General features: G+C 36.9%; 1 protein-coding gene across 9 annotated transcripts in view; it reads left to right on the top strand.

Moving 5' to 3' along the window:
* Window positions 1-16,106, top strand: part of TSGA10 (testis specific 10) — a 130,010-nt gene that overhangs the window by 74,142 nt on the left and 39,762 nt on the right. For all 9 annotated transcript variants that reach the window (XR_009245926.1, XR_001168404.3, XM_058667539.1 and 6 more), the window contains 5 exons: window positions 390-505; window positions 3,839-3,993; window positions 8,661-8,716; window positions 9,828-9,996; window positions 12,564-12,674. Coding sequence is in view for 7 of the 9 variants with exons in the window: in XM_058667539.1 (XP_058523522.1) it covers window positions 390-505; window positions 3,839-3,993; window positions 8,661-8,716; window positions 9,828-9,996; window positions 12,564-12,674 (607 nt within the window). In the remaining 2 variants the exon portion in view is untranslated. The remainder of the gene's footprint in view (window positions 1-389; window positions 506-3,838; window positions 3,994-8,660; window positions 8,717-9,827; window positions 9,997-12,563; window positions 12,675-16,106) is intronic.

Below are 16,106 nucleotides of genomic sequence, written 5' to 3' on the forward strand. Positions count from 1 at the left end.
TAAAGTGAACCTAAATATCTAATATAGGGAAATATTAGTTTAAAAATAAATTAGTACTGTTCGTGTAGTATTTTAGTCCAGAAATTAATTATTTGGAGGGCTATATAATAAGACTAAAAATATCAATGATTGAATAAAGGTGAAAAATGTGAATTTGAAGTTGTGGTAACTTTAAAATGTGTATGGAAAAATATACTAATAGTAACTGATGTTGGAGTGATAGATTAAGGATTCCTTTTTATCATTTGTTTTCAGAATTTTCTATTGTCCGAATTTAAAATGAAACCATTAAAAGAGGGAAATCTTATTAGGACTCTTAAATGTTTTTATTTAATATGCTAAAAGTTAACATAAAAATTTCAGAATTAGTTTTATTAAAATATTTGCAGACTTTTATATGAAAACACAGAAAAAGATCTTTCTGATACTCAGCGACACCTTGCTAAGAAAAAATATGAGCTACAACTTACTCAGGAGAAAATTATGTGCTTGGATGAAAAAATTGGTGAGTTTTTCCTTCTTATGTTACATTAATTTTTTTTCTGAAGACTGGAAAATGAATTTTCTTCTCTCAAATAATAATATAAATAACCTGCAAACAGATCCTTCACTTAAAAGCTTATGAATTGTAAACAATGAATAAATTAATTTTGTAATACAAGTCTTTTAGTTAGATATAGGACCACAGATATTTAGTAATGACCTAAACTTTGTCAAGTAAAGAAATACCTAACTAAAGTGCAACACTTCGTAAATTTATAATGATCACCAATTTTAAATTTACAATTTTTTTGCCCTATTTCATTTTGTTCATAGCTATCATAGTGAAATAATATGTTTAAGTTTTAGTGAATAGTATACAATATTTGGCCATGTCTGTGACATTACTTGGGCTTGTGGGGAAAATCACTTTTATGAAGTCTGTTTAGGTTTCTTAGCAGTGATCTCTATAAAATATACTTAATTGGTCTTATTATAAAGAAAAATTTTATGAGAGCTCCAAAAGAACCTATTTAGAGCACAGGAATTACTTTTTAACATTTGCTGTTACTGAAGTTCAAAAAATGTCTGACATGAACAACTAGGAAGCTAGAGCTGCTATTTGTGAAGACAGGAAATATTAAAAAAAATATGAAGCATAATACTGAAGGAGAAATAATTTCTTCTTTTTTTGACATTGTGAAGTATAAGTAAAAAATGTCAGGTAAGCAGTTGAATATAGAAGTTTGTGCTTCAAAAGAGAAGTATGTTTTTGGAACACGTAAGCATAATACATGATGTTTGAAAACCATGAAATCACCTTGGAAAAATGTAGAGAATGAGCAGTGGATCCAGGATTGAGTCAGAAGAGACCGAAGAAGTAGGAAGAAAACTCAGGAGTGGGAGTTGTTTTGGAAGACAGAAAAGTATTTTACAAAAAGGTCAATTGCCAGACACTTCTGAGAATGAAATAAGATGAGGATAAGAAAAATGAATTGTATGTGGCCCATTGGAGGCTTTGGAAACACAGAACCAGAGAAACTTTGAAAGTTGGCTGTAGGATGAAGAATGAATGGGAAATTAAATGGAGACTAGTTGGAATGGGAAACATCTCTTAAGAAGTAGGGCAATTAAATGCTCACAGGAAAATAGGATGGAATGTGAAATAGATTTTTTTTTTTTTAAAATAGGAGTTGCTACGAACCTATTTTAGTAATTGAATGCTAATAGGAAAGGTAGGAATGAATTCAGACATAAAAACCAACCAAAGCATGTATGTTCCTTGTAGGCAATACTGCCTACAAAAAGAGATATGATGCACTTTCAAGAACTATTTAGAAGGTGTTATTGGCATGATGACTATGGTATTGCTTCCTTAAGCACTGTAGCTAGATGGCTGTTGGTGGAGATTAGCCTAGAAGCATGGTCTTCTTGTAAATTTCTAGGCCAGTGATCCTTACATTTTGGTTCATCAGGACTCATGAGGCAGCATGGGACTAGATCTCTCTTTTTTTTTTTTAACTTAACCGATATCCCTGGATAATTCTGATACATTTATGCCTCTGCTCTTGATTACTGCTTCTTCTTTTCCTCACATTTTTTATTATTTCTTATTCTAAATATTTATTTATTTGAAATGCAAATTACTACTTAAAACACTTGTTTACTTATTTGAAATGCAAAATAGGATGGGGCAGGGAGGCTGGGAGAGATACAGAAAGATTTTCCATCCATTGGTTTACTTGCCAGGAGCTTCTTGTGTGTCTCCCACATAGGTGCAGGGACTGAAGGACTTGGGCTCTCTTTCACTGCTTTTCCAGGCGTAATATCAGGGAGTTGGATTAAAATGGAGTATTTAGAACTCAAACTGGTGCCCATATGGGATGACAGTCCTGCAGGCACCGGCCTTCACCCCACAATACTAAAATGCCATTTCCTAGATCACTGTTTTTTAAAACTTAGTGTGCATTAGAATTACTGCAGGGTAGAGGGCTAAAAACAACAAACTGCTGTCAGTCCCCCAAAATTTCTAATTCAGTAAGTCTGGGGTAGTAGTCTAAGAGTTTGAATTCCCATATGATGTTGATAGTACTTGTCAAGAAATCAGATTGAAAACTACTGTTCTTTACTAACCATTTAGCCCTCCAACATGGACTTTGTCTTGCCAAAATACAAGTTCTTTCTGAGTTCCTGGATGATATTTTACAGAATTTTTTTATAACATTACTTTAGAAAAATGAAGCTCTTAAAAGACATTTGTCTTTTTTTTTTTTAAAAAAGATTTTATTATTATTGGAAAGCCGGATATACAGAGAGGAGGAGAGACAGAGAGGAAGATCTTCCATCCGATGATTCACTCCCCAAGTGAGCCGCAACGGGCCGGTGCGCGCCGATCCGAAGCCGGGAACCAGGAACCTCTTCCGGGTCTCCCACGTGGGTGCAGTGTCCCAAGGCTTTGGGCCGTCCTCGACTGCTTTCCCAGGCCACAAGCAGAGAGCTGGATGAGAAGTGGAGCTGCCGGGATTAGAACCGGCGCCCATATGGGATCCCGGGGCTTTCAAGGCGAGGACTTTTGCCGCTAGGCCACAGCGCCGGGCCCTGGACATTTTTCTTTGAAGATGATTCAATTGCATATTAAAGTCTGTTATTTATTGACTTTATAGTAGTCATTGCTAAAGGCTAGAAGGTGAAGGCAAAAAGCGGTAGGAAAGATCACAGGTCATTTTGACATTATATCTACTTCATCTACCCATTTTCTCCTCCCTGCTGCATTTGTCAGTCTGCTTTGAGAACTTCTGGCAGTTTTCCTTTGCTATCATTATTTACAGATAATAAATTGTACTTTCATATTTATGAGCCATTTAGAATATCATGTAGTGTCTTAGTTACAAAACCCATCTTTTCTGAATCTAGAATAAAAAAAATTATTTACTTGAGAGAGAGAGAGGAAGTGAACTCTCTACTCTTGCTTAATCCCCCAAATGCCAGCACCAGGCAATATCCTTGAATAGGACCACTACTGGAAACTACTAATTTAGTCTAGGTCTTCCACACTGCTGGCAGGAACTTTCTTAAGTCGTTACAGCTGCCCCACAAAATCTGCATCAGCAAGAAACTGCAGTCATGAAGAGAACCAAGTGTTGAAGCCAGGCACTCCAGCATATCACCTGGGAATATCAACCGTTACATCAAACACTTAACCCCAAAGCCACTTTTTATTTGGAGTATGATACTGTTGCTTTTAATTTTTGGACATAATATGGGAGGACATATTTGGAAAAAAGTATTTCAGTCTACTTACACTAGAAAAAAAGCTTTTGTCTTGACAAAAATTATATCTTTATGATTTCATATTTAGATAATTTTACAAGGCAAAGCATTGCACAACGAGAAGAAATCAGCATTCTTGGTGCAACTCTCAATGATCTGGCTAAAGAAAAGGAATGCCTGCAAGCATGCTTGGATAAAAAATCTGAGAATATTGCATCCCTTGGAGAGAGTTTGGCAATGAAAGTATGTTATGAGACCTGTGGCTTATAAGAAATGCTGAAATGAAATGTATTAATGTTTAAGCTGGGGTCTAAAAGAACTTGAATCTAAATGAAACACTAGGATTTTCTCAAAATTTTTTTCTAAAGTATGGAAACTTAAAATCTAACTTAGGAATATTTTAAGATGGTCTTAGATGTATGTGTGCAAATCCAATAGGCAATATTTTCTATGATGCATCAATGACTACCATTCACTGATACTAGCTAATTCAAATATCAAAATGTAAAGTGTAACAATAATGTAGCAAGATTGAATACTTTTTAAAAGAGATTTGTTTTTATTGGCAAGGAAGATTAATAGAAAGAGAGACAGAGAGAAAGATCTTCCATCCGCTGGTTCACTTCCCATATGGCCACTAAGGGTGGAGCTAAGCTGATCTGAAGCTAGGAGTTGGGAGCCAGGATCTTCTTCTCAGTCTCTCATACAGGTCTTTGGCAATTTTCCCCTGCTTTGTCAAGCCACAGGCTGAGAACTGGATCAGAAGTGGAGCAGCAGGGACATGAGCTGGCACCCGTATGGGATGCTGGTGCTTCTAGGCAGAGGATTAACCAATTGAACCAGTGTGCCAGCTCCAAGATTGATTACTCCTAGAAACATATTTTCAGGTTGTCACCTTGGAAGGCAATATGTTTATTCCTTTAAAACTGCTTTTTTGATCAGTTTGGAACTAGAAACACATTTCTTCATTATACCCTCTACCTTTGAGAATAGATCATGTGGAGCTGGTGAATAAAGCTGAACAGTTACTATCTGCTTGCTTGATTGCTTCCTTCCTTTTTGTTGTTGTTGTTAAAGAAAAGATATTGCCAACAAGGTGAAAGGATCGTTGTCCCCTTTTCTAGTTTTTACTCCTTCTGAAGGCAATTCCAAAGCTGTTATTTTACAATTGTCTTGGTGAAGACAGCATCATTGGAAAAAGGTCTTTACCCACTTTTGTAGAAATTAATAATCAATTAAGTTTTCACCCACTTACAAGTATCTGGGGACACATTTCATTTATTATGTTGGAAACTGAGAGTGAGTGGGCCTATATGGTATAAGGGGAGAGATAAACGAAGATATTCCTGTTGTAGAATACATTAAATGCCACAACGATGTTTGTACAGTATGTTATTACAATTTAGTCGAAACACATCTGATTCAGCCCTAGAACTGGGTCAGGAAAAGAGGAAGTTCTGAGAATCTCTCCAGAAAGTACTGGGACAGCCCTGAAAAATGACCACAAGCTAACCAGAGGGAGGTGATCCAGACAGAGCAGCTGACAGGAGAGCTGCGGTTTCCTGAGAGATTTTAATGAGAGGATAGGCTGCAAATAGGTATATGAAAAACATCATAAATATACATACATACACATTTATATGGTTATGAATGTGGACTCCATTATAAATATAAAAGGTCTTTGAAATAATGTAAATTAAATGTTAAGATTATGTCTTTATTATAGAATAACTATTTGTTACTTGTAAATCCAGCTAAAGATGGCTTATAGGAAAATGGGAATACTGATAGGGACACCCTTTAGTTAAGAGAGCAGTGATAGACATGTATTAGGAAACTGGCAGGGTAGAAAGAGAGGTAAAATGGACAAAATGTGGCTTCTTGTTTAGAAAACCACCTGTCTAGTTCCTATGCATAAAAGAGGAAAGCAGAGAAGAAGGTTATTGACATGTTAAGTTTGAACTGTCTTTGGGACATACAGATAAAACAATGGTAGGATTTTGATTTTTTTAATTTGGAAAGGAAATTAAATTGAGGCTAATAGAGTTGATATCGTGGGCCTAATTGAAGTCTTCAAAGGATATGAGGTAGGAGATACTAATTTACTTTTTTTTTTTAAGATTTATTTATTTTTATTGGAAAGGCAGATAGAGAGGAGAGACAGAGAAGAAAATCTTCCTTCCAATGGTTCACTCCCTAAGCGGCCGCAATGGCTGGAGTTGAACCAATCTGAAGCCAAGAGCCAGGAGCTCCCCCGGGACTCCCACATGGGTGCAGGGTCCCAAGGCTTTGGGCCATTCTCAACTGCTTTCCCAGTCCACAAGCAGGGAGCTAGATGGGAAGCAGGGCCGCTGGGATTAGAACCAGTGCCCATATGGGATCCCAGGCATGCAAGGTGAAGACTTTAGCCACTACACTATTGCGCTGGGCCCTAATATACTTATTCTTAAGGCTCATCAATTGTCTTTGAAATTTTAGGATTTTTAGGTAGAATTTTGCTCCTCACATTAACATTTTTGAAGTGCTAAGTATAATTTCTGTTTAAAAACTAGCAATCAGAAATAATTCACATCTTCCTGAATCTCATTTTCACCTGCCATATCTATTACATAATGCTGCCTTTATTCTGCCAACTCTAACAATGTTATCTTCCCTGTAAAAGGAATATCAAGTCGTTAAGTCCAGTTGAAAGTTAAACACTACATAAGATTTTATGAAAGTGAACACATCCAACCTCTGAAGGAGAAACAACTTTTTATAACAGTTATAGAGAGTCAAAGAGCAAATATTTTCTGTGGTATTTCAGAACTCAACTAACAAATGCCCTCCTGTGTAAAGCAGTACTATTTTTACAGTCTGTTAGAAATTACACAGATAAATTGGCATTGAAAAAGTCAACATGTTATGAATAAGGTGAAATTTTTCTGGTCATCATAGTTTTTTTTAAGATTTACTTTTTTTTATTGCAAAGTCAGATATACAGAGAGGAGGAGAGACAGTTAGGAAGATCTTCCGTCTGATGATTCACTCCCCAAGTGAGCACAATGGCTGGTGCTGTGCCGATCCAAAGCCAGGTGCCAGGAACTTCCTCCAGGTCTCCCACACGGTTGCAGGGTCCCAAAGCTTTGGGCCGTCCTCAACTGCTTTCCCAGGCCACAAGCAGGGAGCTGGATGGGAAGTGGAGGTGCCGGGATTAGAACCGGCGCCCATATGGGATCCCGGCACATTCAAGGCAAGGACATTAGCCGCTAGGCCACAGTGCAGGGCCCCTGGTCATCATAGTCTAAAAAGATGTTTTTACCACTTGCTGCCAGTTAAAGTTAGAAAATTTAATAGTAAGTCTGTACATTTTTTTAAAAATAAGAAGAGCCACAATTCTGTAAAACTTTATTTTCTCTAAATACATCTATGACCATCCTGTCCAGGCTGAATTTTAAGTCAACTTCAATCTATATCCTTAATAGCATAAACATTATGAGATGGTATGGGAATGTTTCATTGTTCATGAGAGAAAAGTTGAGAAATTATTCTAGGCATATATTAAGAGAAAAACAGATCAGGAGGGTATCTTACTGAATTATACTTGTTAATTCTGTTGCCTTGGATACCTTGTGATCTTCCCAGACAATCTTCTATTGTAATGAAAAGGCTGTTTTTAGGCTTATAAGGTGTATTTCAAGCTTAACCAAGAAATAAATTTTAGTACCACTAGAAATTTATGTTGTATTTTAGAATTTGCTAATAACTATATTATTTATGTTCTAAAAGCAATACAGAAGGATTATATTTTAAGCAGTATTACGGTTTTTAGGTTTTGTTTCACTGTGTTTTCCTCAAAGAAATTTGACTGGTTTGGGTAATGGATATTTTAACTATACTGTCTATTACTACCATATATGGAATTGTCATCATTCTATCAGAAAGCAGAATGAGAAATAATAGCTAAAAATACTCTGAAATGGAGCACAAAGGAAGGTAATGGGCATGCGTACACACACACACACACACACAGAACTCTAAAAAGTTGGAAGCAGAACTGAGGAATATAATTTTAATTTTCATTTTTGTCCCACCTTGTTAATTGGGATTTGAAAATTCAAAGTGAAGGGTGGAATCTGGTCATTATTTACTGAAAGAATGATTCATCTACTTTTTTAGAGCTAAAGACAACTCTAAATATTTGATTATGTTTTAGACTAATTCAGGTTCAGTTACAGCTTTAAAAGGTAGAGTAAAAATGGCATTTGCGATAATAAGGTATTCAAATTCGTCTCAATCTTGATTGACTCCACTAATTCTGCTCCCTCAAAGACCTTGGCAAAAGGGGAATATAAATGGTTTCTTCCTTTATAACTTTACTCTATACCTAATTTTACCTCCTTATTAACTCAAGCTTGAAAATATTAGTAGTGTATTTTAATTTCATTGGAAGTCTTTTTGAAGACAGTGTTGCTAGTGTTAGTAATATAACTGAGTAATGTCATTTTAGACAACTAAATTTAATTGTACATCACTTGTTTCTATAAAATGAAGAGTATAAGAAGTAAATTAGGCCTGTTACCACTGTAGGATACTCTAGTGCTTACCATTTGGTTTGCTTCTAAAAACAGGGTGGCTTTGAGTTTTGAGTGTTGTTGAGTGATTAACAAAATATTTGATACACTGATCTAATATCAGTTCATGTGAGTGAAGCCTTTGTGTCAATATGCAACTTACTGTTTTTGCTCCACAAATATATTCGCACTGATAGACTATACTTGTGAGTGTAGAAAAGAATAGGAAATAAATGTTTTAAATCAAATTGAATTCATTTAAAGGGGAGGACAGGAGATTTTTTTTGTTCATTTAGTTTTAACAAAAATGACAGTTGAAGATAATTTTTAAATGTAACATTTATATTACTTTTCAAGGAAAAGACCATTTCAGGCATGAAGAATATCATTGCTGAGATGGAACAAGCTTCAAGGTAAATCATCTATTCAACAAATATTTGAAGACATACTGGGGATGGAATACTGGGTTAGGTACAATGACAGAGCAAAGAGCTTAGTTTAGGTGTAGAGTAATAACTGTCAGTCAAAGAAAACCTAAATGTATACATTAAAAAAGGTAGAACAAAATCTGCGTCTTTGTAAGGGGCAGTAGAGGAAGGTATAGTTTTTGTTAAGTAAATAAAAGTGAAAGAATTTCAAAGCAAAGAGAAAGGCAAAGTGCATTAGAGAGCTGCAGACAGAGTTTAAGAACCTCTTGAACTACAAGCAGGTGAGTGTAGGATCCCAAAGTGTAAGAGAAGTGAAGGGAAGAGAGGCAAAGCCGGCAGGCAGAGGCCTGTGTTACAGACAAATGAGTCTTGATTTTATCCTTCGGACAGTAAGAAATCTGCCAAGAATTCTGAGGATGCTACCCAGACTGATGAGCTGATGGTAAATTGAGGGTTAGAGGTGAGAAAGCTCTTATGGAGAGGAACTATGAAATGTTATATTTCTGGCTGGGGATGGATACTGAACATGAGAGAAACTTAAGGAGAAAGATAGTTCTGCCTTTGATCTTGTGGAGCCCTTGAGGGCTGTTGTTGACCTTCCCGTTAAGCAGGAATGTACTAAGAGGGGCTGAGGCTGAAGAAATGATTTTGGAGTCATCTGGGTGTAGACGGGGTTGGGAGCTCTGGATATAATTGGAATTTGAACAGAGAAGGGCTGGAGTGAGAAGAACCAGAAGGCTAAAATTTGAATCCTGAAAAGTGTTGATTTTTAAGAGAACAGAGGAAGGAGGGATCTGTAAAAATTTGAGCCATTGTGGCAAAATGTGGGATGGAGGTTTTCCTGTACTTGAATATCAGAAATGGTGAACTATCTAACAATTTGTCTACTGTGTGTATTTGGTGTCATTTATATAGTAAAACTGTGGTAAGGTGGACTTGAGTGTGCCATCTCAGTAGCACTTATTCCAGTGCACTTACACGTATTTAAAACCCTCTTAAAATATTTTCATGCTAACTGTTCATCTTCTGTCTTGTGCGAGTTTGCCATTCTGTTTCAGTAAAATGTCTCTTATGTACTATTTGATTTGTGGAATAGACAGTCTACTGAAGCCCTAATTATGTGCGAACAAGACATTTCCAGAATGCGCCGACAGTTGGATGAAACAAATGATGAGCTGGCCCAAATTGCCAGGGAACGAGATATCTTGGCTCATGACAATGACAATCTGCAAGAACAATTTGCTAAAGCCAAACAAGAAAATCAGGTACACATGTTCTCCAAGAATAAATTTATTTCTTCTGAGGCACAGCAATTTCTAAGTGAAATTTTCAGACATAAGAATTAAATATTAAATGAAGAAATAGGGACTTAATAGATTTGTTCCAGTCATTGAAATAGTACTTACTGAAGGGCCAGTATTTGAAATAATTAGCAAATGAACATAAAAAACTGTTAGGAACCTTAAAATATAGCTTTATTTTATGGCTATGAATTCTCTTCAAGTATGCGTATGTGGAGTAGCTCCATTTCTTTGGTTCCCTTTAGCACTGTGATTCTCCTTAGGAAGATTCCTTTTATTCCTTGTTTAAGGCAGTGTTTCAGAATCTAATCCATAGTTCTTATTTCCAGTGACATTTTAACTAAAATATAAATAATTACTATTTGGAGAATTTCTTCAACTCTCAAGATTTCTTCAGCCCAAACAGTATCCTCCATGTTAATATCACTTTCAGCATGTCTATTTGGCATCATAAATGTCTATAATTCTTTAGTTGTTAAATATTCTAAGTTTATACAGGTAGTCATAAAGATGTAATACTTTGCCAATCATAAAAAATTATGAGAGGTTCAGTAGTTTATTCAAAAGTTAATGAATGATGATATCCTGGCACAAAATACCTGTTTAAAATTCAAGGGAATTTAAATAAAATATGGACTTTAGTTAACAATGTATCAATATTTATTCATCAGTTGTGACAAATGTACCATGCTATGTAAAGTGTTAATAGTAAAAGAAAATGAATTGAGGCATAGGGGAACTCTGCTATTGTCTTCACAACTTTTCTACAAGTCTGTATGTACTATAAAATTAAATTTGTTTTTGAAAACAGTTAATGCGTAGCAATAAAAACCGAAAGATGTGAATCTGTAAGGTCCACTTTGAATGCTCTAGTTATGGCTAAAGGTGGAGAGAACTAATTTATAGTCTGTTTTTGAAAAGAAACAGAAATTCATTGCAGGATATCTTTTTTCTTAAAAAAGCAAGAAAGCTAAAAATGTCTTTCATATTTTGATAGACTAGAATTAGTCACTGTTCATATCTGACATGTGTTGCTGATTTTCAGTGCACTTAATCTGTTTAATTCTATTTTTTCCGTTCAACTTTTAATGTGGCTGGAGGAAAAGCTCGCATAGCACTTTATATCATGGCTTTTTTTTTTCTACATGAGAAGGTAGGAGAAAGACATCCACTTGATTTTAAATCTCACCATTGAGTTATATGATCATTTCATCAACTGTAGAAATGGAGAGTAAAGTGGAAGATGCCTGGAACACACTTACTGTACTATTGAGCATGTCTTTCAATAAATAGTTTTGACTATTACTAACTTCTTATAATATCAAAATTTCCCGACCTTGCTAATATTTCATAAGCATTTTTTTATATAATCAGGAAAACCGTGGTGTCATAACATGTTCCAGGGTAGTTTTGTTATCTTGTTTGAATCATAGGCCCAAGGATGGAGAAAGAATATGTGGACCACAAGTTAAGAGCCAGTGTTACAGAAGATTTAGAAAGCAAAATCTCAGAATGTTATCTTTGATACCACAGTCTTTAACACATTAAACTATTTTTGTGTTCTAGCCAGATAATTTAAAGTAATATAGTTGAACATTTTCCTAATTTTAAAAAATACTTTGAAGACAACCCCAGTGTAGATGCAGCATTATTCCATACAGCCCAAATTTGTAACAAATTCTGTGGCAGGTTTAAAATTTAGCTACTGTAGTAAACTACTGGGCATTCTCAATGTTTTAACATAGAACGTGTACACGGGGATAGAAAATAACATTGCACTTTATAAGCACTGTATCTAAGTGTGAAATGCAGTGTCTTATACTGAAAAAATTATGTTAAACATTTCTTATAGATGCAGAATATTGCTTAGTTACACAACTATGTATTATTTACTATATTTACTGTATCAGTCACACTGAATGTGAATAGTCGCTATAATAAATAATACCTTAGAGCACTCTGTTTAAATGTATTTCCTTTCAAATTGAATAAAAATTTATGAGATTCCTTTTCAAAAATATTTAAAACCCTTTTAGGTGATATTTCCAAATATTGTGAATCTCCCACCTTCGACAGTAACCAATATTTTTTATCTTTTTTGTTTTTATGAGCATTTAAAAATATCTCTTTATACATCACGAGATAGCTGATCACAAGTTTGTTTTTGTGCCAATCTATGTTTAGTCCAACACTAGGTACATGGAAAGACCCTTTCCTTGCCATAAGTGAATAAAATCAAAGCTTTACTAATTTGTTTGACAAATTGTATTTGCTCTAGTTAGCAGGTACTTGGTTACTAGTGATTCGATTTTTATCAAGTATTATCTGTTTTTGTTCCTTTTTTGCATATTGTCTGGTCTTTGTCCACTTAACCCTTGGGCTCTTAGGTTTTCACATGAATGTTACATAGTAGACATATTAATTTCACTTGTCACATTTGTTGCAAGCACTAAAAATATTTTTGGTATTTTTTAATATACAGGAATTTAAAAATATTTTATAGTCAAATCTAGCTATCTTTTTTCCCATAGGCACTCTCCAAAAAACTGAATGATACTCACAATGAGCTTAATGACATAAAACAGAAGGTTCAAGATACTAATTTGGAGGTTAACAAGCTGAAGAATATATTGAAGTCTGAAGTATGTATATATCTTTTCTCTGCTCATGATACCTAAGATTTTCATAGCAGTTAATCAGCTGTACCAATAGGACAGGTAAATCAGGTTGTCTTTAATACATAGACTATTTTTGTTGTGACAGTTTTATATTAACTGTGTATTTAGACTGTCACCATGTCCACAAAATAGTTGATAATGTGGGGCAAGCATTTGATGGCAATGATAAAGATGCTGAGTAGGATGCCTGCAGTCCCATTTCAGAGTGCCTCATTCTAGAGTGCCTCATTCCAGTCCCAGCTCTTCCACACTTGGAATTCCAGTTCACTGCTAACACGCATCCTAGGAGGCAGAAGGCTCCCTGCCGCTCACATGAGAGACCTGCATTGAGTTCCCAGCTCCTGGTTTCTGCCTGGCCCAGCAGGCACTTGTGGGTATTTGAGGAGTGAACCATCAGATGGAAGATCCTCTTTGTATGTCTGTCTCTGCTGCTTTCTCTCTGCATTCAAACAAATAAATAAAAGTGAAAAAGAATGTCCTCCTTTTAGTTTGCTGTACAGCCAGTCCAGGCAAGCAAAATGTTCCCAACTGATGGAAGAACAAAGGGTCGGAATTATCTTGGCCACACTTGTATTTGAAAATGGTGGCATTTTCTGTTACAGACCTCTAACAAAAGAGACTCTGCCAAATTGTGTTAAAGATCAGAACTGGTCACCTTGTTAGTGACCTGTTTCTTAGTGCCATAGGACAGATGACTATTCTCTGCAGTTGTCTGTTAGTAAACCTTGAACCACACACATAATTTCAAGCAAATGTGTGTGCATAGGTGAATTATTGAAATAGATGTCGTTTTACTTGCATACAACTTAAGTATTAATTAGAATTTTTCCTTTTAAAATGTTTAACACATCATATATATTAGTTCACAAACTTATCTTTTTAAAAATTATGTATTTGTTTGAAATACTGAGAGAGTGAGATATCTTCTCTTTCCATCTATCAATTCATTTCCCAAATACCTGCAACAGCTGAGGCTGGAACAGAATGGAGCCAGAACCTGAAACTCAATCCAGAGCTCCCACATGCATCGCAGTGGCCCAAGTAGTTGAATCCTCAGCTGCTTCCATTCAGGGTATGCACTGGCAGGAGGCTGGAATCAGAGGTGCAAGACCCAGGACTTGAGCCCAGGCCCTCTGATACGAATGCAGATGCCCCAAGCAGTGTCCTAACTACCACACCAAATGTCTGCCCTCAAAAACATTTTAAAACTGTATTTATAGTGTGCACAGGACTGTCAAGGACTTTTCAGGGTAAGGGGGTCTAAGGACTCCTAAATTACAATCTAGTCTTTCAGGCAGCAAGGTGCACAGTTACATAGGTAAAGTTGGTTGTTTCCCACACTTGATTTTAAGACACCTCAATGTAATACTTTAAAGGATGGAACCATTGGATTCAGAGTTGGCTCCTCTTCTCACTAATAATGTAGACTTACATGGAATATGCAACCTTTTTTAGTTTCCATTTCCTATCTGTAATTGGGAAGAACATTCAAGTAAATGAGATAAAATATTTAGAAGACCTATCACAATGAGCAATTTAGATCTGTTTTGGAGGAGGCCAGAAATAAGTAAATGAGCATCGAAAACATTTAATATAGCTGTTATTCAGACTAGGCAGGGTTATAACACCTGTGGGCCTCATGTGAGCTAGATAAGGGAAGGGCCACGGTGGGCTGACTGTTCCGACTGGTGCAAGCAAAAATTACAGTGGGTGAGGGTTGGTTGGACTTAGCTGCAGCATTAGCTGGCAGAGGCTGGCACTGGGAGCTAATTCTGTCAAGTCAAATGCCAGAACCACCTGGAGGGTGCACAAACTGGGAGTGGGTGTGGCCTAGAAGGGAAATAGTGGGCACCTCCCTCTTGGGTTGCCACTCCCACTGGAGAGCACAAAAACCAGGACAGGGGCAGGGGTGGCTAGACAGAGAGGCACCTGCCAGTGGGTGTATGGGCTGGATAGTAGGTTGGTTGGGTTGAACTAGGCTTCAATGCCCATTGACATGTGCGAGAGCTAAATGGGATGTGGGACAGACTTGACAAGCCTGCAGTGCGTACTGGCAAGCATGGGAACCAGGGTAGGGGGCAGAACTGGTAGGGGTTATGGGGAGTCGCCCCAACTAGACTGCAGCTCCAACTGGTTTGCCTGAGGACCGAATACGAAGTGGGTAGGATCGAGCGGGACTACAACACCCATTGGTTCATGAGGAAGACAGGGCTGGAAACAGAACGGACCCAGCAATTGCAACGACCAGCATGTGCATAAGCTGATTGGTGTGACGGACGGTGTCGGACTCTGTACTAGCAAACTCACACAACAACCAGGTTTGGGATCATCTCAGGGGAAGTTTGTTCGGAGATCCCTCCAACTGAACTGCTGATCTTAGAACCTCAACCATGAAGAGACTGTCAGCTAGTGGACTCTGAATAGGTTTCATTGCGATTGGAACAGCGAGATTGGCAGCAATCCAGAACTGATGAACTATCCAAACTGTTTGAGTAGGACCCTCGGAGCACGCCTCACGTTGGGGATCTGGGATGGGTGGGAGGCTGGGTGGGGCTTTTCCCTTTGTTACTCCCCTAACCCCAGATACAGGGAAAAATGATAATATTAGTGTGGAAACAATGGTCTTACCCACTTTCACCCTGTAGCCCTTGACCCTTTGTACCCTAATCAACTAAGTAAGATGATTAAAAATTAATTAAAAAAAAAGAAAAACAACCAACAAAAAATATAGCTATTATAAGCTTTAAGCCAATGTTGAATACTTTTCTCTGTAGCCTGTAAGCTCTTTTACCTGAAATTCTACATTTAGGAATTAGAGCTTTTAGAATCTGGAATTATATTTTTAGACATCACACCTCAAGCTTCTCTCAGCTTCAAACATTTTGTGTGAATTTGTTTTTAAGATGCGTTTCACAACACTGGATGGATCAAAGCTCTCCCCCTGAGAGAATGAATCACATGTCCAATTTGATAGGGAGAGGCCATCAAATAGTGTGGAGTACTTCCTCCATTCACTTGCACTGCAGTGTGCTAGGTGCTGAGGTGCCTGAAATGAAAATCGGGAAACAAAATGGCTCCCAAGCAGTGGGAACAGCATGACAACGCTGTCAGAGGTGGGGAGGGTGAGCACAGTTCCTATTGCTAGAGTGGAGTGTGTAGGCGGCTGATAATAGAGCAGTAAAGAAGGGCCTTCTTTGAACTCCATCCTCAGGAAGCATTCATTAGACCATAAGCACAGAAGTTGTTTGAGAATTACCTTTTAGAAAAATTACCTTCAAAGATTATCCTGAAAATGTTAGAAAGAATAAATCAAAGGGTAACAAGAGTAGAAGCTGGGACCCTAATTGAGGTAAAAAAAAAAAAAAAAAAAGCAAAGGACTCCAGTTGAGATGGCTA

The sequence above is a fragment of the Ochotona princeps genome, chromosome 8, assembly GCF_030435755.1.
Source record: "Ochotona princeps isolate mOchPri1 chromosome 8, mOchPri1.hap1, whole genome shotgun sequence".
Taxonomy (NCBI): Eukaryota; Metazoa; Chordata; class Mammalia; order Lagomorpha; family Ochotonidae; genus Ochotona; species Ochotona princeps.